The sequence below is a fragment of the Rhincodon typus genome, chromosome 5, assembly GCF_021869965.1.
Source record: "Rhincodon typus isolate 14 chromosome 5, sRhiTyp1.1, whole genome shotgun sequence".
NCBI classification, from domain to species: domain Eukaryota; kingdom Metazoa; phylum Chordata; class Chondrichthyes; order Orectolobiformes; family Rhincodontidae; genus Rhincodon; species Rhincodon typus.
In genome coordinates this window covers 85,078,489-85,101,495 of record NC_063336.1, presented here as the reverse complement: position 1 = coordinate 85,101,495, position 23,007 = coordinate 85,078,489, and the positions used below count along the sequence as shown (strand labels likewise).

Genomic DNA, 23,007 nt, shown 5'->3' with positions numbered 1-23,007 from the left:
TGTCTGGAAATTTGCCAGGAATTTCTACTATTAGCAACAAGTATACTGTACACCACTTGGTCTCCTGTCCTCCTTCCTCTGGAACATTGTCGAGCTCGTAATGCAGGCTAGATACAGCCAACTCTAGAACAGTTAATACTTGTAGCAGTAATAAATTACCCCTGTTCAGAATCTATGCAGGATGAGGAATAACAAAAGGAACATCACTGGAAGGTAAAACTGAAGTGTTAAAGACCTAGATTACTTGATTTGGGGTTAGGATAATGAGGGGTGTGTAAATGGAACTGATTACCCATAAGCCCCTTTGAGGGGCTGAATAGCCTCCTCTAGCTCTTAGTGGGAGACTGATGGAAATAAATCCAATTGGGAATTCAAGTGAAACCTCTTTCCCCAGATCGTGTTACAATGCATACAAATAACCTAGGAACGATGTTCTGGTAGGGTGAGATTATAAACTCTGACATGAACTTGTAGTTGAATTGTTTGTTTCTGCATGTATCTTAAACCCTTCCACATCCTCTGTTTTGGTGTCAATTGTTTTGCTTTTCTCATTTTCCCCTGCCTGCATTTGTGCACTCTGAGCTCTGACAGGCAGTGACCTTACACACAGCTCCTGGAGGATTTTTTTTCATTTTGTCACTGATTTGCATTATCGCATGCAAGAACAAGTATGGATATGGATTACTTTGTGGTTTGCACAGTTATTGCTTTTTTTTCTGGTGAATTTTCATTTAAGTGGAACCTGTCACAAACTTAAAAATGGCAGCATTAGAGGACGGAGATGGTAGGAACTGCCATTGCTGGAGAATCTGAGATAACAAGGTGTACAGCTGGATGAAACAGCAGGCAAAGCAGCATCAGAGGAGCAGGAAAACAACTGACGTTTTGGGTCTGGACCCTTCAGGGGGGAAAAAAAAGCTTTAAAGGACCTTCACTTTGCTGCTGGCAGCTTCTGTGGATTGTAATCCCAAAGAAACCAGACACATTGAAACCTACAGCAGCTCGAACTGTGTCTAGAATAGAATACTCTTTGTTGTCAGCTGTAATCTATTGTATGAGTACAATGAAAAGCTTTTACGCTGTATACCTCTTACAATGACATCTTAGGTACAAGTACAAATCTTGGATGCAACAGAGGAATAAAAATTAATTGCATTACTTCAGCGTTTAAAAAATAATTTAGAAATAAGACTTTGTTAAAGGATGGACATTAAAAGTAAGGCTAAAAATTTCGAATAAATACTACATTGTCGTAGCTCAGTATAGGGTCTCTGCGTGTGGTCTGACCGCACGTGCCAGACCCCAATTCAGTAGCTGTTCCTGCTCTGCACCAAGCCTCCAGTTCTCTCCGTACTGGCGCTCAGCTGCTCCAAGATAAGTTCCAGGACTGTCTCCACCTGGGACTCACTGCCTCTGGGCTGCTTTGGGGCTACTACCCAATGCTTCTCTGGGACTTGCCCTTCCAGGGCTAAGGGAAGGGTGAAGAGGGGGTTAAAAAACCAGAAAACAAACAGGTGCAGCAGAGGAGCTCTGGCAGGAGCATTTTACTCAACCACCATCTTGCCTGAGTATTAACTTACTGTCATCTGCTGCGTGGATTAGTTATTGCTTATGCACCGGGAATGACAACAAAGAAATAAGAATTGGCGGAAAGCCTCAGTAGGTCAGGCAGCCCTTGTGACCAGAAGAACAGAGTTTAAAATGTCAGCTTGATTCCCTTCCTTCAGGAATTTGGGAATACGAGGTCATTCTGTTAATTAGTTAGATCACACGTGGCCTCCCTTAGTTTTGTCACCCTATAGGGCTCACTTGTGCCTACTCCTGCACCCGGAGGCCTGGGTTCAGGTTCCACCTCTCCAGTGGTGTGTAATAGCATCTGTGAACAGCTTGATTAGAAAATATCTGGTTCTCAATGGGATCGCTCCTTAATCACTTCTTAGAAGTGATTGACCAGGGCCTTGGACAATAATGAAAGTGTTGAGACAGGACTATGTGATACAGCTTCTGCATTTCATGCTAGTTGGCTGTTAGAAAAGTTATACATAATATTAGGGCTCTTGTGGCTCACTAGTAGCGTCCTTACCTCTGAGCCAGGAAGCTTGGGTTCAAATTCCAGCTATGTGTAATAACCTCTCTAACCAGGTTGTTTGAACCCAGTCATGGGCCTGGACAAGCTGACCATCAACAGATCCAGGCAGTGGGCCATTCCAGCCGAGCTCAGATACTCCGGAAGGACGACAGCATGCGGTGCTTATTGACAGGGGTGAGGCCTTTTGAGAAGGTGGGCACCGCAGGGGCTGGGCTACTTCATCGACCCAGACGATGTTATTGTGATTGGGTGAGTTTCTGTTTGGTTCTGTAAGTTTCCATTCGACTTTATGGTTTGTGTTTGATTTGATACACTGCCCCCCGTAGGCCCTGTTTCATTTTTGTTATTTTTGGACTCCGTGAGGGAGCTTTAGCCTCTGTATTAACCCCCTGTTGTCCCTGTCCTGGCAGTGTTCGAGGGGGACTGTGTGCAGAGGACTTTACTTAAAGTTTTATTTTTATTTCAGTGTGGGAGGAGGGGTCACCTCCCTCTGTATTGAACCCCGTGCTATTTCTGTCCCGGGAGCTGGTTGGGTACATGTCGAGGGGACTTTACTTTCCGTTCACACTTCCCATCTACAAGAGTAAATAATATCTACTAACTATAAGTACTTAGTTTTATTAAAACCATAAACGCAATTTTTAAAAAAAAACCTCTTTCCTCTCATGGAAGAAAATAAAGGAGCCTAACCTTAACATTAAATGTGTCCAGACATGATGAACTGCGGGGGGCGGCGCGGGCCGCTGCCGCCGCCGCCCTTTCGTAGCCGCACACCTCCGACCAGCAGAGGGTGCAGTATCGGGGCGCTGCCCAGGAAGTGACGTACGGTTGGTCGCCTCACGGAATGTCTCCGTTACGGAAACCGCTGCGCTCTGACAGGAGTTCCGGACGCAGGTTACCCTAGTGACGGAACCCGCAGGGTGACCCAGAAGAGTGGCGGCGAGGAAGACGGCAACAAGGTTCTTGTCAGCGGCAAAGCGGAGAGAGGAGGAGGAAGGGAGGGTCTTGCCCTCACCAGCGAGGTCACGGTGGGTTTAACGGAGGCGGCAGAAGGGCCTAAGTGAGGCATGTCCCTATGTTAAGGGCCCGGGCCCTGGGAAGAGGCGATGGAAATGAATAAACACAATGTCACTTCTCAGGGGGAGGGGGGGTACAAGACCTGGACTCACATCAGCTCTGGAGATTCCCTCTGCTGAGACAGTCCAGAACAATCCTAACCATTAGAGAGGGTGGACTGTTGGGGATGATAGCAAGGTTCACATATACACAAAGGGGCAGGTGGGAACCTACAACTGTCCAAGAGGTTTTCTTTTTACATTTGGGAAACAAACCTTTTCGGGTTCTCGCCCATCATCAAACATCCTTCTATTTTCCAGCGCTTGGTCCGTTACCTTGTGTGCTGTGTCTGACTTTAGGTGCTCATCCAAATAGTTCTTGCATGTTGTGAGTGTTCCTTCCTTTACCACCCTACAGGCAGTGAGTTCCATATACCCACCACCCTCTGGCTGCAAACAAAAATCCTCAAATCCAGTCTAATCCTCTGGCCCCTTACCTTAAAACTGTGCCCCCTACTTATTGACTCCTGTACACTGGAGAATTTTCTTCCTACCTACCCCCTCTGTGCCCTTCATCATTTTGTACACTTCAGTCACATCACCTCAGCCCTCACTCCTTCAAGGAAAACAACCCCAGCCTATCTAGTCTCTCTTCATTGCTAAATCACTCCAGCCCAAGTAACATTGTGGTACATCTCTTTTGCATGCTATTTCCTACACAGTTTGGATATGCAGGCTGGGTGTTTGTTTTAACGGTTTCAAATTTTGGATTGTTGGGTATTCCTCGGTATGAGAATTAAATATTAGGGAACCAAGGAAAGTCAATGAAGTTGAGGTATAGGCCAACCATGATCAATTTCTGTGATGGAAATGGGCTGAGTGGCCCTGTGCCCCCAGTGTTTCCCTAACAATCATCCTGTCAAATCCTATAGGTCTGTGTTCTGCACCCCCTCCAGCCTTGGATCATCGCCCACTTTTGACTTAAAGAACATAAGACATGGCAGCAGAAGTAGGCTATTCAGCCAATCAAATCTGTTCCAGTGATCTGATCATAGAATCCCTCCAGTGTGGAAACAGGCCCTTCGGCCCAACCAGTCCACACCAACCCTCGGAGCATCCCACCCAGACCCATTTCCCTATAACCCACCAAATCGACACATCCCTGAACACTATGGGCAATTTAACACAGCCAATGCACCTGGCCTGCACATCTTTGGACTGTGGGAGGAAACCGGAGCACCCGGAGGAAACCCAAGGGGACACAGGGAGAACATGCAAACTCCACACAGTCGCCCGAAAAATCGAACCCGGGTCCCTGGCGCTGTGAAGCAGCCAGTGCTAACCACTGAGCCACCGTACCGCCCCTCCACTCCACTTTCCTGCAGTTTCTTCATAACCCTTGATTCTCTTACTGGTTCAAAATTCCCTTATTTCGGCCTTGAATATACTTAATAACCCAGCCTCTACAGTCCTCTGTGATAAAGAATTCCACAAATTCACTACCCTCAGAGAAGAAATTCCTTCTCATTTCTGTCTTAAATGGGACAGCCCTTATTCTCAGATTACGCTCAATGGTCCTAGGTTCTCAAAAAAGGGGAAACAACCTTTCCAAATCCACCTGTGAAGTCCTCCAAGAAGCTTGTATGTTTCAATAATGTCACCTCTTGCTCTTCTAAACTCCGGTGAGTTGTAGGCCCAACCTATTTAACTCCCTTCATAAGACAGTTCCCCCTCCCAATATCCAGGATCAAACTAGTGAAGCATCTTTGGACTGGCTACAATAGCTGTTTACCTTTACCAAAGTAAGGGAACCAAAATTGTTCACAGTATTCCAGGAGTGGTGTCACTAATGCCTTGTATAGTTTTAGCAAGAGTTCCTTATTTTGTTCTCAATTCCCTTTGAAATAAAACCCAACATTCCATTTGCCATCCCTATTACCCGATGAACTTGTGTGTTACCTTTTTCTGATTTATGCAGAAGGACTCCCAATTCCTCTGTGCTCTGGCTTTCTGTAGTCTTTCTCCATTTAAACAACATTCTCCTCCTTTATTCTTCCAGCCAAAATGCATAAGCACACATTTTCACACATTATATTCTATCTGCCAAGTTTCTTCCTTTTCAGCTGTTTCTATCTGCAGACTCTGTCATTCTCACCACTTGCCTTCACACCTACTTTTGTCTTATTTGTAAACTTCGCTATAGCAGATGCATTTTCCTCATCTTAGTCAATAATATATATGTAAATAGCTGTTATCCCAGCACTGATTCTAGCGGCACTCCACTAGTTACAGGTTGACAGCCTGAAATTTCTACCCTTCTCCCAGTTTAGCAGTCCACAACACATTGATCATCTGCAAAATTCCAAATATACACTGCTTAAATTAATATTGATTCTTCCTTGTTCTTTGCCCTTGCTGTAATTTGAGTTTTTCTTATCCTGTATTTGAATTTTAAACCCATTTCTATCTATCTTCTCACGGCCTGGCACTACCCCTGTACTTTTCTATATTAAACTTCCTTGTGCAGCGGGGCCCAGTATTGCCTTTTACTCTTACTGTTTATTGTTTTAAACCAGCATTTCATCACTTTCCTCTGTTCAGTTCTCATTTCTCTCTTCCCCAAGTATATCTTTAACACACAAATCTAATACTCTCCTTTCTTCTGTTCTAATCCCGTTTTCATTTGCCTCTGAATCAGAAGTTTGTGATTTCAAGCTCCACTCTAGAGACCTTAAGCACATGATCCAACATTCCAGTGCAGCGGAGAGGGGGTGCCATCTTTCGGTTGACATGTTAATTCAAGTTCTTGGCCACCCTTTCTAATAGTCTTAAAAAGCAAGTACTGATGGAAGAGTTCTTGCCATATTCTGACCAATATCAATGCTTCAGCCAAGGTCATTAAACAGGTTAGTTGCTGTTTACATTTAGGATTAGGTTTTATTGTCACATGTACTCAAGTATGGGTAGAAGAGTGCAGTGAAAAGTGTACAATGTCACTACACCTCCTGACTCACCTTCTGACTCCTCAAAGCCTGTCTGCCATCTACAAGGCACAAGTCAGGAGTGTGATGAATACTCCCCACTTGCCTGGATGAGTACAGCCCCAACAACACTCAAGAAGCTTGACACTATCCAGGAAAAAGCAGCCCGCTTGATTGGCACTACATCCACAAGCATTCACTCCCTCCACCACCGACGCTCAGTAGCAGCAGTGTGTACTATCTACAAGATGCACTGCAGAATTTCACCAAAGATCCTCAGACAGCACCTTCCAAATCCATAACTTCCATCTAGAAGGACAAAGGCATCAGATATATGGGAACACCACCACCTCCAAGTTCCCCTCCAAGTCACTCACCATCCTGACTTGGAAATATATCGCCATTCCTTCACTGACGCTGGGTCAAAATCTTGGAATTCCCTCTGCAGTTCAAGGAGGCAGCTCACCACCACCTTCTCAAGGGCAACTAGGGATGGGCAAGAAATGCTGGCTAGCCAGCGATGCCCACATCCTGCAAATGAATAGAAAAAAAAACACACAGTGCCATCTTAGGTAGAAGGTACCTAGGTACAAATCTTAGTTACACAGGCAGAAAAATAAATAAATAAAGTTTAAAAAGTCAAACATTACAGTCCTTTCTTAAGCCATGGGCCTGCAGACACTCCAACCTGGGTTTTTCCCAAGAGGGCTTGCACTCCCCTGCGCTTGTGGGAACGCTCTGTGGCAAATTGATTGTCATATTTCACTGCATCACAACATTCACTATACTTCAATGACTTCATAGCCTTGAAGTGCATTACGATGTCCTAAGGTTCAGAAAGGAGTGCGATAAATGCAAGTCATCTCTATTAATTTAACAAACATCCTTCACTCATATTCTTTCCTCTTTAATTATTTTTCACTCACCTTTATCCCAAAACTTAAATTTTGATTAAAATCATTTACCAGTCGTTACAGTGGTATTTTCTATCTCTTTAAAAATGCCATAATCGAATTAATTACTGAAAAAAAACTGCCAAAATTATTTTCTTATTATGGGAATGCCATAGTGTTAAAGGTTTATGGTTAAGAATTTGTTAAATGTTTTCAAGAAAATTTTCTTTATCAATATGTAAATGTTCCTACCAGAGAAGGAGCAAAACTTGACCTTCTCTTGGGTAATAAGGCAGGGCAAGTGACTGAAGTTTTAGTCAGGGAACACTGAGATTAGCGATCATAATTCTATTGTTTTAAAATAGCTATAAAAAGCATTAGCGTTCCATAAAAGTTAAAGTTCTTACTTGGAGTAAGGCAAATTTTAATGGCATGGGACAAGAACTTTCAAAAGTTGATTGGGTCACACAGTTTGCAGCTAAAGGGACAACTGACAAGTGGGAGACTTTCAAAAGTGTGCTAATGAGAGTTCAGAGGCATTATGTTCCTGTTACAGTGAAAGCTAAGACTGATAAAATTAGGGAACAATGGATGAAAAAAGATAGTTGAGGTTCTAGTCAAGAATAAAGAAGAATCATACATTAGATATGGACAACTGGGATCAAATGAATCTCTTGAACAGTATAAAGAGTCGAGGGGCATTCTTAAGAGGGAGATCAGGAGCGCAAAGAGAGGATATGAAATAGTCTTGGCAGATAGGGTAAGGATAATCCAAAGAGATTCTACAAATACATGCAGAGCACAAGAGCAACTAGAGAGAGAGAGTAGGGCCTCTTAAAGATCAATGAGGCCATCTTTGTGTTGAACTTCAGGAGATGGGAGAAATAGTAAATGAATATTTTGCATCAGCTTTTACTGTGGAGAAAGAAATGAAGGCTGGAGAACTCAGGAAATTAAATATCGATGTTTTGAAACAGTTCACATTACAAAAGAGGAAGTGCTGGAGGTCGTAGAAAACATAAAGGTGGATAAATTTCCGGGACCTGATCAAGTGTGACCCAGGATACTTGTGAGAAGTTAGGGAGGAAATAGTGGGGACTATAGCAGAAATATTTGAATCCTCTATAACTATGGGTGAGATGCTGTACGACTGGAGGGTGTCTGATGTTGTGCCTTTATTTAAGAAAAGCTGTAAGGACAACCCTGGGAACTATAGACCTGTGATTCTCACATTGCAGTGGGTAAGTTGTTGGAGGTGATTCTGAAAGATAGAATTTACATGCATTTGGAGAGGCAAAGAATGATTAAGGTTAGTCAGCGTGGTTTTGTGCGAGGTAAAACTTGTCTGACAAATTGATTGAGTTTTTTGAGGAAGTAACCAAAATGATTGAGGACAGAGTTGTAGATGTTGTTTACTTGGACTTTAATAAAGCCTTTGATAAGGTTCCACATGGTTGACTAATTAGTAAAGTTAGATCACATGGGATTCATGGTGAATTTGCCAATTGGATACAACATTAGCTTTAGGTAGGAGACAGAAGTTGGTGGAGGGTTGTTTTTCAGACTGGAGGCCTGTGACCAGCAGTGTTCCACAGGAATCAGTACTGATTTCACCTTTGTCATTTATATAAATGATTTGGATGAGAATATAAGAGGCTTGGTTAGTAAGTTCAGGGATGACAGCAAAATTGGTGATATAGTCAACAGTGAAGAAAGTTGTCTAAGATTACAAAGAGATCCTGATCAATTAGGTCAATGGGCTGAGGAGTAGCAGTGGAATTTAATTTGGATAAATGTAAGGTATTGCATTTTGGTAAAACAAAGAAGGGCAGCACTTATACAATTAATGCTAGTGCCCTGGGTAGTGTTGTAGAACAGAGACATCAGGGTTCGGGTGCGTAAATCTTTGAAATTTGCATCACAGGTAGACAGGCAGAACTGGTGGATGCAGATACAGTTCCAATGTTTAAAAGACATTTGGATAAGTACATGAATAGGAAATGTTTGGAGGGATATGGGCAAAACGCAGGCAGGCAGCACTAGTTTAGTTTGGGATTATGGTCGGCATGGACTAGTTGGACTGAAGGGTCTGTTTCCATGCTATGTGACTCTATAAATCCCACAATTTAATTCTCATCCAGTTATTGGGCTTCCAGCAATCAACTTGAACAATAATGAAGGTCTGTACATTTCCTGTCTCTCATTTGGAGAAGTTGTTAGAACTGATCAGACATGAGAAATTGACTTCACAGTTAAGATTTTTCCATTTCCAGGCTGTAACCTTTGTCAGGAGATCTAATCTCAGTAATAGATTTGGATTTTAATGTCTGCAACTCACTGGCCTACCTTTGTGCTGTTTCCTGTTCATGGTGTACCCATTACCCGCCCAACTTGCTGATTTGTTGTGAATTTTCCAGGCTATAAGAGTATTCTAGTGCTTTATGCAATCATGTTTGTCAACATATTCAAACCTCATTGCTCCTACAACTGAACCTGCCATCCTAGTAGCTACTGAGCCATTCCTAATACTGACGTCTCCCTGCTGTGCAGCCATACCTGAGAATACCACTGTTATGCTTTATTTATGATATTGCCATATATTGTTCTTTACTGTAATATTATCATGCATGTTTTATCTCTATCTCAAGGACCAGCAAAACACAAACATTTAGTTAATTCAGGTTGATAAGATAAAACAGAAGGTAAAGTGCTTTGCATTGGTGCCAATTATAACTCATACTTAGGGAATCACATGCCTCTTGGCCACTTAGACAACCTTTAGCAAGACGAGGTCAAAGTTGCCTCGAAGTTCTAATACGTTGTATCTTTTATAGGTTTAATTACAAGATGAAATGTTGTTATGGTCTGTGTATTTGGTGTTAAAATATAAACTTGTGCATGTGCAGGGTTAGCTGTTATCATTTGCTCTGCATGCCTATTAATGTCTTAAGTGCTCACAGGTGCTCTGTAGCTTTTAAAATCCCAATTGTTCCTAATATATTATTAATATAACCACAATTCATAATCTCCTCTACACTTTTAGTTAATTTACACCATTTACAGTACTATATTTCTTATCCTCTGCTCTACTCCAGGCTTAGTGTTATAATTAATAAGTAGAACAAATCTCCCAATAAGTGTTCATATATTACGAAGAGATTGCTGAAGTTGATCTTCCTGATAACCTGTATTTTCACCCAATGGCTCCCAAACCCCAGGAATTCCAAGAATTCCAAGAATTCTATGAAGTTATAATTCTATATAATACTTCTAATGTGAACGTGCTGTATATGTGACTCCAGACCTACAGATCTACTGCCGTTTGAAATACTTAGCAAGCTACTCGGTTCAAGGACAGTTTTAGTTAGGAAAAATATGATCGCGTTGCCACAGACTCTTACATCCCAGGAAGTCATTTTTAAAAAATCTACAGGATGTTTTAATAACGCTTTTACAAAAACAGCTCTTTAATTATGGATATCAGAGATGAATGGACCCTGCTCTCACTGTGGAGGTGATCTGGCCTCAGTATGATATTTGTCTCACTGCACTGCAGCCTCCCAGCTTCGCCATAACAGCCTCATTATCACTTCCACATTACTCTGTAGATCCTGAGAGGTCTTCAGACCCCAGTTTGTGAACCACTGGACTGTGACTCACCCTACAATGACCTTGACTGCTCCGCTCCCTAGCACCCTCTGTACTGCCGAGTGCCTGCCCTAGCACTCTCATACATTGGTACTCATGTAATATAGCTCCCAATTTAGAGACCTGAATGCATGCCAGGGTTGCGTAAATAAAAACCTTTGCTGCTTCTGAGAAAGCCTCATCCAGATTACTTTCCAAATTACTTCAGTCAAGATTTCGAGCCCTCTCTCACTCCTACGCTCTAGTATTCTCTCTCAACTGTGCAATCTGTTTTACTCTGAGCAATGCCACAGAAAATCTTTTCATGTTTATTGAATTCCTCTCTACAGTCAGGCTCCAATTTTGTTTGAGGACTTCCAAGTTGACCTTACATTTGATAGTTGTGAGCTTTACTTTTATAAACTATCCAGATGCTTATAATTTATTGCTTGACCCTTTTTTTTGTTTAAAGTTGAAACAGAGCTGAATGTCAATGTTAGTCCCAAAATGTAGCGCTCATCGGTGAATATTGTCATAACGCTGGGCAGACTAATCGTTGTTTTCAGTATTGTACAAATTGTAACTGATTATTAGAGGAAAAGTAAAATTTTATCATTTAAAACCCTGTTCTGGAACCTCCTACAATCTTCTGAGCTCTGCATCTCTCCAGTTCTGGCCTATTCCTGATCTCTGACATTCTTCATCTCACCAAGGTGCCTGTTGTCAGATGACTGGGTGTAAAATGACCCTGTCTTACATTGTGCCTCACTCTTTTTGTTAAAACAGCCCTCTTTGACTTTTGGTTATTACCTTTAGTAATACCTCCTTATGGGGCATGGCATCCGATTTTGACCATTTGTGCTTCTGTGAACCACTTTGGGATGCTTTACTGCATTGAAGGTGCTATATAAATGCAATTTTTTTTTTGGGATTCTAAAGTAACTAGATAATGTTGACCATAGCAAGGTAATTTCACCTTGTCTGGAACAACAAAATCAGAAAATATGGTCTGAATTTGAATGGGGTAAATGTGAGGTAAATTCAGTCAGTAAATGTTCAATCTGGGGAACAGACTGCTCTAGGCAGATGATGAAAAAGTTGGTATTGATTTGATCACGTGCACATCCAACAGACTTCTTTTCAGGAAATAACATTTTGGGATTCACTATATGACTCATTTGAGACTTGAGATATGGTTCGTGTTTGGGAGAAACAAGTGATGTTGAACCTCTTATTCCCTAAGCTTCCCTTCATTGGGTTTCCCTCACTTCATATTTGGACACTGTTACAAACTGAATGATATTATTAATTTATCATGTGACCATCAGGGTGAAAATGCAAAAGCGGGTAATCATTAACCTCTTTATCTAGCAATTCCTATGTTCCCAGTAGCCCAATATGATTATAGACATTTTCTAATCAACCTGTTCAAATATGTTATTTCACACCTCTGGAGCAGGTGGGACATGAACCTGGGTCTCTTGGCCCCAAAGTAGGGACCCACTACTGTACCTCAAGCCCTCACCCCTCTCAAAAAATGATTATGGATGAATGTACTAAGTAGGAGCATTTAGCTATTTGTGTTGGCTCTGCGACAGCTGATCTAATTATTCCACACCCCTGTCTGCCCTCGAAGCCTTTCACCCATTAGCCTACTAAGAATTATCTGCCTCCATTAAAACATTCTGATTCCATTGCCTTTTGAAGAAGAGTTCCAAAGACTCACGACCCTCTGAGAAAAAAAATTCTCCGCTTCTCTATCTTAAATGGGTGACCCTGTGTTTTGAAATAGAGACCTCCTAGTTCTCGATTCTGTCATAAGATGTAACATTCTCTCCACATCTACCGTCAAGACGCCTCAGCATCTTGTATGTCTCAATCAAGTCACTTCTTAATCTTCTAAACTCCACAGATATAAACCTAGCTTGTCCAACCTTTCCTCATAAGATAATTTGCTTGTTCCAGGTATTAGTCTAGTAACCCTTCTGTGAACTGTTCCTAATGCTTTTACGTCCTTCCTTAAATAAGGTAACCTGTACCCTACAGAGTGCTCCAAATTCCTTCATTGTCGGTGGGTCAAACTCTCGCAATTTCATCCTTAATGGCATTCTGGGTCTACCTACAGCGCAAAGACTACAGCAGTTCAAGAAGGGAGCTCACTATCACAAGGGCAGCTAGGGACTGCAATAAATGGTGACGCCCACATCCCACAAACGCATAAAAACAAAATTTAATTTCAGCGATGTCCTGTACAACTGAAGCATAAGTTCCCTAATTTTGTACTCAATTTATTTTGTAATAAACAAAAGCTTTGTATTAATTCTCCTAATTAGGTGCTGTATCTGCATATCTTTTTCCCAGTCATGCACTAGAACAACCGGATTGCTCTGCATTTCAGAGGTGTGCAATGTTTTACCAATTTGATAATAAACTTTTTTATTGTCAAGATGGACAATTTTGTATTTTCCTACATTTTACTCCATTTACCAATTCTATGCCTACTCATTTAATCTATTTCAGTCACTTTGCAGCCTCCTTTATTTCTTCACAACTTAATTTCCTACCTATCTCTGTGGCAACTGCAAATTTGGTAATCGCTTGTGTAAATTGAAAAATGTTGAGGCCTCAGCAGAACAATGGCCCGCCATTTGTTACTTCTTACTAACATAAAATGCCCCATTTATGTCTACTCTATATTCTGTATTTTCTACAATAATTTTTCCAGTACCCTATCAAATACCATTTCACATTTGTACATCCACTCGTTCCCTTTTATTCACAGCCCACCTTTCTCAAAGAATTCCAGTAAGTTGTTTACATATGATTTCCCTTTCACAAACCCATGTTGAGTCTGTACAATTGCCTTGAACTTACCTAAGTGCCCTGCTATAACATCTTCAATAGAAGCTTCTAACATATTTCCTATGACAGATGTGTTTCTAGTTAGCGTTCTCTCATATTCTAATTTTCCCTCCTTATTAAGTTTTAGTGAAACTTTGTAGTTTTTGATCTGTACAGTTTTCTGACCTGCCACCCATAATTGCATAATTATATGTTTTTCTCTTTAAAGTTGATATTATCTTTAACTTTTTTAGTTAATGTCCTAGCTGGTGTACTGTTTTCGGTTCTGGTCATCACACTTTAGGAAAGATGACTGTATGACTCTATGTCAAGGTATTAGAGTGGATGCAGAGAAGAAATTGGAGAAATGAGGGTTGTTCTCATTAGAAGGCATGAACTTAATAAGCCCAGTATTATAATGATTTTATGAGAAGATTAAGCAGAAATTTTATGTCCCAAATTATGAGTAGTAGATAGGGAGAAAGTGTTTCCCTGTGGGACAGTCTGTAATCAGAAAACAAAGGAGTTAAGACAATTAGCAAAATGCTGGCAAGGAGATTAAGACAACCCTACTGATGCATTGTATTATTAAAATCTCAAATACACTGCCTGATAGGGTAAGAAGGCAAATTCAATAGAACTTTCAAAAGGTTATTGGAAGGTGTTTGACAAGGTTCCTCATGGTAGACTGGTTAGCAAGGTTAGATCACACAGAATACAGGGAGAACTAGCCATTTTGATACAGAACTGGCTCGAAAATAGATGACAGAGGGTGGTGGTGGAGGGTTGCTCTTTAGACTGGAGGCCTGTGACCAGTGGTGTGCCACAAGGATTGGTGCTGGGGCCATTGCTTTTCATCATTTTGGGTTTTGAGGGATATAGGCCAAATGCTGGCAAATAGGACTAGATTTATCTAGGATATCTGATCTGCATGGACAAGTTGAACTGAAGGGTCTGTTTCCATGCAGTACAGCTCTATGACTCTGATTGGTCAAGGTGGGAGGTAAATCACAGTGTTGTAGGGAAAGATCAGGGAATAGGACTAATTACATAAACTACGGTTGTATTCTTACGAAGGATATATTAGCCTTGGAGGGAGTACAACATAGGTTTACAAGAATGATATCTGGACTTCAGAGGTTAAGTTTGAGGAGAGATTGTTTTCTTTAGAGTTCAGAAAACTAAGGGTTGATCTGATTGAAGTCTTCTAGATATTAGCAGGATAAGACAGGATAGATCAAGATAAATTATTTCCACTCGTTGGGAATTCTAGTACTAGGGGGCATAGTCTGAGAATTAGGGCTAGACCATTCAGGAAAGATATTAGGAAGCATTTCTACACACAAAAGGCGGCATGTCCATAAAGACTTTTACCAATTTTGATAGATGCACCATAGAAAGCATTCTATCCAGATGCAACACTGCCTAGTATGGCAACTGTTTCTACCCAGGATGATAAGAAACTACAGAGAGTTGTGAACACAGCACAGTCCGACAAACAAGCCAACCTTCCATCCATTGATTCCATCTATAGTTCCTGCTGCCTCGGGAAGGTAGCCAGCATAATCAAAGACCTCTCCCAGCCCAGTTATAATCTCTTCCGACTCTTCTGTCGGGCAGAAGATGCAAAAGCTTAAACACGGTACCAACAGATTCAAGAACAGCTTCTTCCACGCTGTTATCAGACTTCTGAATGGACCTTTCAAATTTTAAATTTAATGTTGATCTCTCTCTTTGTGCACCTTCTCTGCAGCTGTGACATTGCATTTCTTGCTCTGTTCTATTACCCCTATGCACTTTGTATGGTATGATCTGCCTGTACTGCACGCAAAACAAAACTTCTCATTGTACCTAGATACATGTGACAATAATAAATCAAATCAAATAAATCAAACCAAATCAAATCAAATCAAAGATGTTTAGAACTGTTCCACAAATGGCAGTGGATGCTGCATCAGTTGTTAATTTAAAATTTGAGATAGATACATTTTTGTTAAGCAAAAATTTTAAGGGATATGGGCCAAAGGCAGGTATATAGAGTTAGGCTAAAGATCAGACAATCTCATTGAATGGCAGAAAAGGTGTGAGAGGCTGAATGTCCCTACTTTCCTGTGCTCTCTTAAATTTAGAAACTTCAAGGAAGATTTAATCATTTTTTCAAGTTTTAGGGGGAATAAGTTGGATAGATGGACAGAAATTGTTTCTGCTGGCTGGGGCATCAAGGACAAGGGACATAGTCTACAAGTTAGAGCCAGACCTTTCAGAGTGAAATTATGAAACACTTATACGTTGTAAATGTTTGAAATTCCCTCCTATAAAACAATTTTTGGCAGCTCAGTTAGTTTTAAATCTCAGAATGACCTTCTTGTATTAGGGGAAAAGGGATTAAGATGGATATCTGCAGTTGGGTCACAATTCAGCTATGATCTCAATGAGTGGTGGAATAGGCATGAGGGACTAAATGGACTACTCCTATTTCCATGTTCCTCTTTGGATAACTCTTTCAAAAAGCCAACACAGGTGTTATGGACGGAATGTCCTCCTTAAGATGATTCTTTGAGCCTAAGTTACATTAAAGGGAGTTGAAGAAGTTAGTAGAGAGGATTAAGTGTGCAGAAACCTGCCAATTTTATCAGAAGCAGCTTTGCACAGTCATATATTGTGGGGGTGAAAAATCTGATATATTTGTTTTCAATTTCTGTTTAGATTTGGATGAGCCATCAGAGACTGAAATATCTCAAAGATGACACAGAGTGACAGTGTGCCTTGTGATGCTGTGGGTAGAAGAATCATGTATCGGGACGAATATGGGACTGTGCGCTTTGTAGGAACAGTTGCATCAGCGCCTGGTATAGTTAAATCGCAACTTTTCTGATTCTATTCTTGCTTGCTGAGGTAATTCTCAGGTTAAAAGAAAGTTCTCTTTGTATTATTCAATCACTGGAAGAAGGAGTTCCTGGATATTACCCCAGGAATTTTGAGAATTAGTGTAGATTTCTTTCTTCATTAATAGGACATGGGTATCATTAGCAAGGCCAGTATCTGTTGCCCATCCCTAATTACCCCGAGAAGGTGGTGGTGAGCCTCCTTCTGGAATTGCAGCAGTCCGTGTAATGAGAATACTCCCCATGTCAGTACCATTTGATATTAGATTAGTGTGCAGTTTGTACTTTATCCCTGTCAGCTGTAGCACTGTGGGTAACACTCCCATCTTGGAGACACAAGATTGTGGTTTCAAGATCAACTGAAGAGACATGAGCAAGAGATCCGTTCTGATGGTGTAGTAGTAAGCTGCATTGTGAAAAGTGCAATTCTGCAGCTGAGATGTTGAATGGAGATTCTATCTGCCCTGGATGTAGAAGAACCCATAGCATTACTTTTGAAGAAGAGCGTAAGAGTTCTCCACCATGTACTTTGTAATATTTATCCTTCAACTACCCAATTTAAACAGACTACTTGCTCATTAGCACAATGGATTGTGGGAACTTGCTGTGTACAAATTGGCTACTATATCTTCTACATTACAACAGTGACCACACTACAAAAGGTAGTTCACTGACTCTAAGGCACTTTGGGATACCTTGGGATCATGAAAGATGGTATAGAAATGTATGTGCTTTCTTTTTATACTTTGAAGCTGGTTTACCAATGTAAGTTAATATTATTTCAATTTTCCGTTACTAACTGACCTGATGTACATAGCTATTTTGTTTTGAACATTCATTCTGCTGTAGAGAACAATGGTGGTAATAATTTTAAAAAATGCTTTGGATGGATTGTGTTGTTTCTTTAAACATGCACACACACACATGGAGATGGAGTTTCGATAGACTGTATGTCCTGCTATCTGTTATTAGACAAGGAGAGATAGTATTCACAGGGCTGTGTTAGTTGGCCAATTCAGTGGTTGGTTGGCTCGCTGAGCTGGTTCGTTGTTCTGCAGACGTTTCATTACCCTGCTGGGTAACATCATCAGTGCAGCCTCCGATGAAGCACTGTTGTGTACAAATTGTGTACACACCAGAGAAGAGGAGAAGAACAAACAGCTCCCATTCCTGGATGTCATGGTAGAGCGCAGGACCAATGGGAAATTCCTAACAAAGGTACACAGGAAAGCCACACACACTGACCAAGTACTGAATTTCAACAGCAACTACCCTAACACACGCAAACGAAGTTGCGTGAGAACATTATTTAAACGGGCAACAACACACTGCAGCACAGAGCTACGCCAAAAAGGAGAAGAGTACCTCTTCCAGGTATTCAAGGACGATGGATACCCAAGAAACTGTGTCAGAAGATGCCTATCACACGCATGACGACGGGAAGATACTACATGCCCCGACACACTCATCACTACCTTACATCAGGAGCACATCTGAACTGACCACAAGACTCCTACGACTGCTGGGCATCAGAGTAACACACAAATCCACATCAACCCTACGAGAACTGCTCACATGAACCAAAGACCCACTACCCACAATGGACAGGACCAGGGTCATATACAAGATTCCCTGCAGAGACTGTGACAAACACTACATTGGTCAAACAGGAAGGAAATTAACAACAAGGGTACACGAACATCAATTGACTACAAAAAGACAAGACCAATACTCACTCATCTCTATCCACATGGATAAGGAGAACCACCAATTCGACTGGGACAACACCAAGCTCCTGGGACAAGCAAAGCAGAGACAGGCATGGGAATTCCTAGAGGCCTGGTACTCCACGAAGAAAGCCATCAACAAACACATGGAGCTTGACCCAATCCTGGTACTCCACTGCGAAGGAAAACCGGAAGTGAGGTAATCCAACTCGATGGACTCCAGAGTTTAAATGACGGGTGGGAAAACACACGGCGCTCCATCAGAGGCTGCACTGATGATGTTACCCAGCAGGGTAATGAAACGTCTACGGAACAACAAACCAGCTCGGCGAGCCAACCAACCACAACATCCACAACCCGAGCTACAAATCTACTGTAAAACTTTGAGTCCAATTCAGATACAGGGCCTTGAATGTTGGACTCAGGAAGGATTGAGCATAGAGTCATAGAGATGTACAGCATGGAAATAGACCCTTTGGTCCAACTCCTCCATGCCAATCAGATATCCTAGATAAATCTAATCCCATTTGCCAGCACTTGGCCCATATCCCTCTAAATCCCTCCTATTCATATACCCATCCAGATGCCTTTTAAATGTTGTAATTGTACCAGCCTCCACTGCTGCTTCTGGCAACTCATTCCGTACACGCACCACCCTCTGTGTGAAAAAGTTGCCCCTTAAGTCCCTTTAAAATCTTTCCCCTCTCACCTTAAACCTATGCCCTCTAGTTTTGGACTTGCCCACCCCAGGGAAAAGACCTTGTCTATTTACCCTATCCATGCCCATCTTGATTTTACACACCTCTATCAGGTTACCCCTCAGCCTTCGACCCAGGGAAAACAGCCCCAGCCTATTCAGCCTCTCCCTATGGCTCAAACCCTCCAAGCCTGGCAACAATCTTGTAAATCTTCTGTGAAGCCTTTCAAGTTTTGCAACATCCTTCCTATAGCAGGGAGACCAGAATTGCACACAGTATTCCAAAAGTGGCCTAACCAATGACCTGTACAGCTGCAACATGACCTCCAAACTCCTATACTCAATGCACTGACTGATAAAGGCAAGCATATCAAATGCGTTCCTCACTATCCTGTCTACTTGGTACTCCGCTTTCAAGGAGCCACGAACCTGCACTCCAAGGTCTCTTTGTTCAGTAAGACTCCCCAGGATCTTACCATTAAGTGTATAAGTCCTGCCCTGATTTGCCTTTCCAAAATGCAGCACCTCACATTTATCTAAATTAAACACCAACTGCCACTCCTTGGCTCATCTGATCAAGATCCCATTTTACTCTGATGTAAACTGATTGATTGACTGTCCACTATACCTCCAATTTTGGTGCAGACTTACTAACCATACCTCCTATGTTCAGATCCAAATCATTTATATAAATGACAAAAAGCAGTGGACCCAGCATTGATCCTTATGGCACACCACTGGTCACAGGCCTCCAGTCTGAAAAGCAACTCTTCACCACCACCCTCTGTCTTCTACCTTCGAGCCAATTCTGTATCCAAGTGACTAGTTCTTCCTGTATTCCATGTGGTCTAACATTGCTAACCAGTCTACTACAAGAAACCTTGTCGAATGCCTTACTGAAGTCCATCTAGACAGTATCCACTACTCTGCCCTCATCAATCCTCATCATTACTTCTTCAAAGAACTCAATCAAGTTTGTGAAACACAGTTTCCCACACACAAAGCCATGTTGACTATCCCTAATCAGCTCTTGCCTTTCCAACTACGTGTAAATCCTGTCCCACAGGATTCCCTCGAACAACTTGCCCGCCACCAATGTCAGGCACACTAGTTTATAGTTCCTTGGCTTTTCCTTACCACCTTTCTTAAATAGTGGCACCATGTTAGCCAACCTCCAGTCTTCCAGCACCTCATCTGTGGCAATCGATGATACAAATATCTCAGCAAGGGGCTCAACAATCACTTTTCCTCGCTTCCCATAGAGTTCTAGGGTACACCTGATCAGGTCCCAGGGAGTTATCCACCTTTACATTTTAAGCCATCCAGCACCACCACCTCTGTAGTATGGACATTTTTCAAGATGTTGCCATCTATTTCCCCAAATTCTGTAGCTACCATATCCTTCTCCACAGTAAATACTGATGCAAAATACTCATTTGGTATCTCCTCCCATCTGCTGCGGTTCCACACATAGGTGGCCTTGCTGATTTTTGAGGGGCCCTATTCTCTCCCTGGTTACCCTTTCGTCCTAAATGTATTTATAAAACCACTTTGGATTCTCTTTAATCCTATTTGCCAAAGCTATCTCATGTCACTTTTTGCCCTCCTGACTTCCCTGTTAAGTTTACTCCTGCTGCCCTTATACTCCTCTAGGGATTCCCTAGATCCCTGCTGTCTGTACCTGAAATATGCTTGCTTCATTTTCTTGACCAAAACCTCAATTTCTGTAGTCATCCAGCATTTCCTACACCTACCAGCCTTGCCCTTCACCCTAAGAGAAACTTACTGTCCCTGGACACTCTATCTCATTTTTGAAGTCTTCCCATTTTCTAGCTGTCCCTTTACCTACAAACATCTGACCCCAATCAACTTTTGAATGTTCTTGCCTAATACCATCAAAATTGGCCTTGTTCCAATTTAGAACTTTAACTTTTAGATCCGGCCTATCCTTTTCCATCACTATTTTAAACTAATAGAATTATGGTCACTGGCCCTGAAGTGCTCCCCCACTGACACCTCAGTCACCTGTTCTGCCTTATTTCCCAAGAGTAGGTCACATTTTGCACCTTCTCTAGTAGATACATTCACCTACTGAACCAGAACATTTTCTTATACACACTTTAACAAATTCCTCTCCATTTAAGCCTTTAACACTATTACAGTGACAGTCCCAGTCTATCTTTGGAAAGTTAAAGTTCCCTACCCATAACCACCCTATTATTCTTACAGATAACTGAGATCTCCTTACAAGTTTTTTTTTCTCAGTTTTCTGCTGACTATTGGGGATCTATAGTACTACCCCTCTAAGGTAATCATCCCTTTCTTATTTCTCAGTTCCACTAAAATAACTTGCCTGAATGTTTTCCCAGAAATATCCTCCCTAAGTACAGCCATAATGTCTTCCCTTGTCAAAAATGACACTCCGCCTCCTCTCTTGCACCCCCCCACCCCTCACCCCCCGATGCTTCCTATAGCAGCTATACCCTGGAACATTATGCTGCCAGACCTGTCCATCCCTGAGCCACGTCTCTGCAGTTGCTATGATACTCCAGTCCCATGATCCCACTCATGCCCTAAGTTCATCTGCCTTACCTGTAAGGCCTCTTGCATTGAAATAAATGCCATTTAATTTATCAGTCCTACCTCATTCTCTGCTTTGTTCCTGCCTGCCCTGACTGATATACTCCTTTTCCCAATTGCACCAGTCTCCGTCTCCTGTCTTTCCTCAGTATTTCCCTGAGTCCCAACCCCAACCCCTTACTAGTTTAAATCCTTCCAAGCAGCTCTAGCAAATCTCTTCGCCAGTATATTAGTCCCTTTCCGATTCAGGTGGATTTCATCCTTATACAGGTCACTTCTATCCTGGAAGACATTCCAATGATCCAAAAATGTGAATCCTTCTCCCCAGCACCTGCTCCTCAACCACGCATTTGCCTGCTCCATCCTCCTATTCCTACCCTCACTGGCTCCGTCGTCCACTCCACACTCCTCACCAACCCCACCACCCCCGGCACCTTTCCCTGCAACCGCAGGAAGTGCTACACCTACTCCTACACCTCCCCCTTCACCTCCATTCAAGGCCCAAAACAAACCTTTCCTATTCGATAGGGGTTCACCTGTACATCCTCCAACTTGGTCTACTGTATCCACTGCTCCCGATATGGCCTCCTCTGCATCGGTGGGACCAAGCATAGACTCTGAGATCGTTTCGTAGACCATCTGCACTCTACACAACAAACGACAACACCTTCCAGTCGCCAACCATTTTAACTCCCCCTCCCACTCCCTGGATGACATGTCCGTCCTGGACCACCTCCAGCGCCACAATGACACCTCCCACAAACTGGAGGAACAGCACTTCATATTCCGCCTCGGGAGCCTACAGCCCAATGGCTTAAACGTAGAATTCACCAGTTTGAAAATCTCCTCACCTCACTTCCCCTCCCCCCACCCCACCTCGCCTCATCCCATGTCCAACCCTCTCTCTCATCCCTGCCTCCTTGACCTTGCACAACCTGTCCATCTTCTCTCCCACCTATGCGTCCCACCCATCCCACTGACCAATCCCCACTACTCCCTACCTGCATTCACCTTTCACCATCCCACCTACCTTCCCCAGCCCCACCCCTCCTCTATTTATTTCCAGCTTCCTTCCCCCTCCCCATTTCTGAAGAAGATTCCCAACCCGAAATGTCAGCTTTCTTGCTCCTCTGAAGCTGCCTGGCCTGCTGTGTTCCTCCAGCTTCACACTGTATTGGCAGGAACTCTGATAAGGAATCCGAAGTCATGGGAATATTGAAAGTTGAGGTCAAGTTTAAGCCATTCAGCCCATGTGGTTTACCGTTTCAGTTCATAATGCAGCTGAGACTGCCAGAATGCTTGTGATAGACAATTCTCACAATTCAGGTTGTCAAGGTAGTGTTTCAATCTAGTTAAAACCTGAGGAAACCTTGAGGGTCATGCTGCTGAAATGAATTTGTACACTGGTCTGGAAGACCAGAAAAGAGAAGTATAATGGGGTCAAAGGAGAGGGAATTCACTTTTTCTGAAAAAGAGATCAATGATGAAAATAGAGGAAATAGGAGTGGGAAAGTGGTCCCATTTTTCCCTATCACCTTACACCTATTTTGCATTCCTATCTCTCCTTTACAAACATTACCACCACTCGTTCTTTCCTTCTTTCGTTCTTTCCTTCTTTCGTTCTTTCCTTCT

General features: G+C 42.3%; 2 protein-coding genes across 2 annotated transcripts in view; both read left to right on the top strand.

The window, feature by feature from the left end:
• The window catches only part of b3galnt2 (beta-1,3-N-acetylgalactosaminyltransferase 2), a 253,648-nt gene that overhangs the window by 217,813 nt on the left and 12,828 nt on the right, over positions 1-23,007 (top strand). The gene's annotated exons all lie outside the window — the stretch shown is intronic.
• LOC125483171 (tubulin-specific chaperone E-like) overlaps positions 1,818-23,007 on the top strand; it is a 31,044-nt gene continuing 9,854 nt past the window's right edge. The window contains exons 1-3 of the mRNA XM_048597219.1: positions 1,818-2,338; positions 2,801-3,117; positions 16,193-16,335. Of these exons, the coding sequence (XP_048453176.1) occupies positions 16,230-16,335 (106 nt within the window). The 5' untranslated portion in view covers positions 1,818-2,338; positions 2,801-3,117; positions 16,193-16,229. The remainder of the gene's footprint in view (positions 2,339-2,800; positions 3,118-16,192; positions 16,336-23,007) is intronic.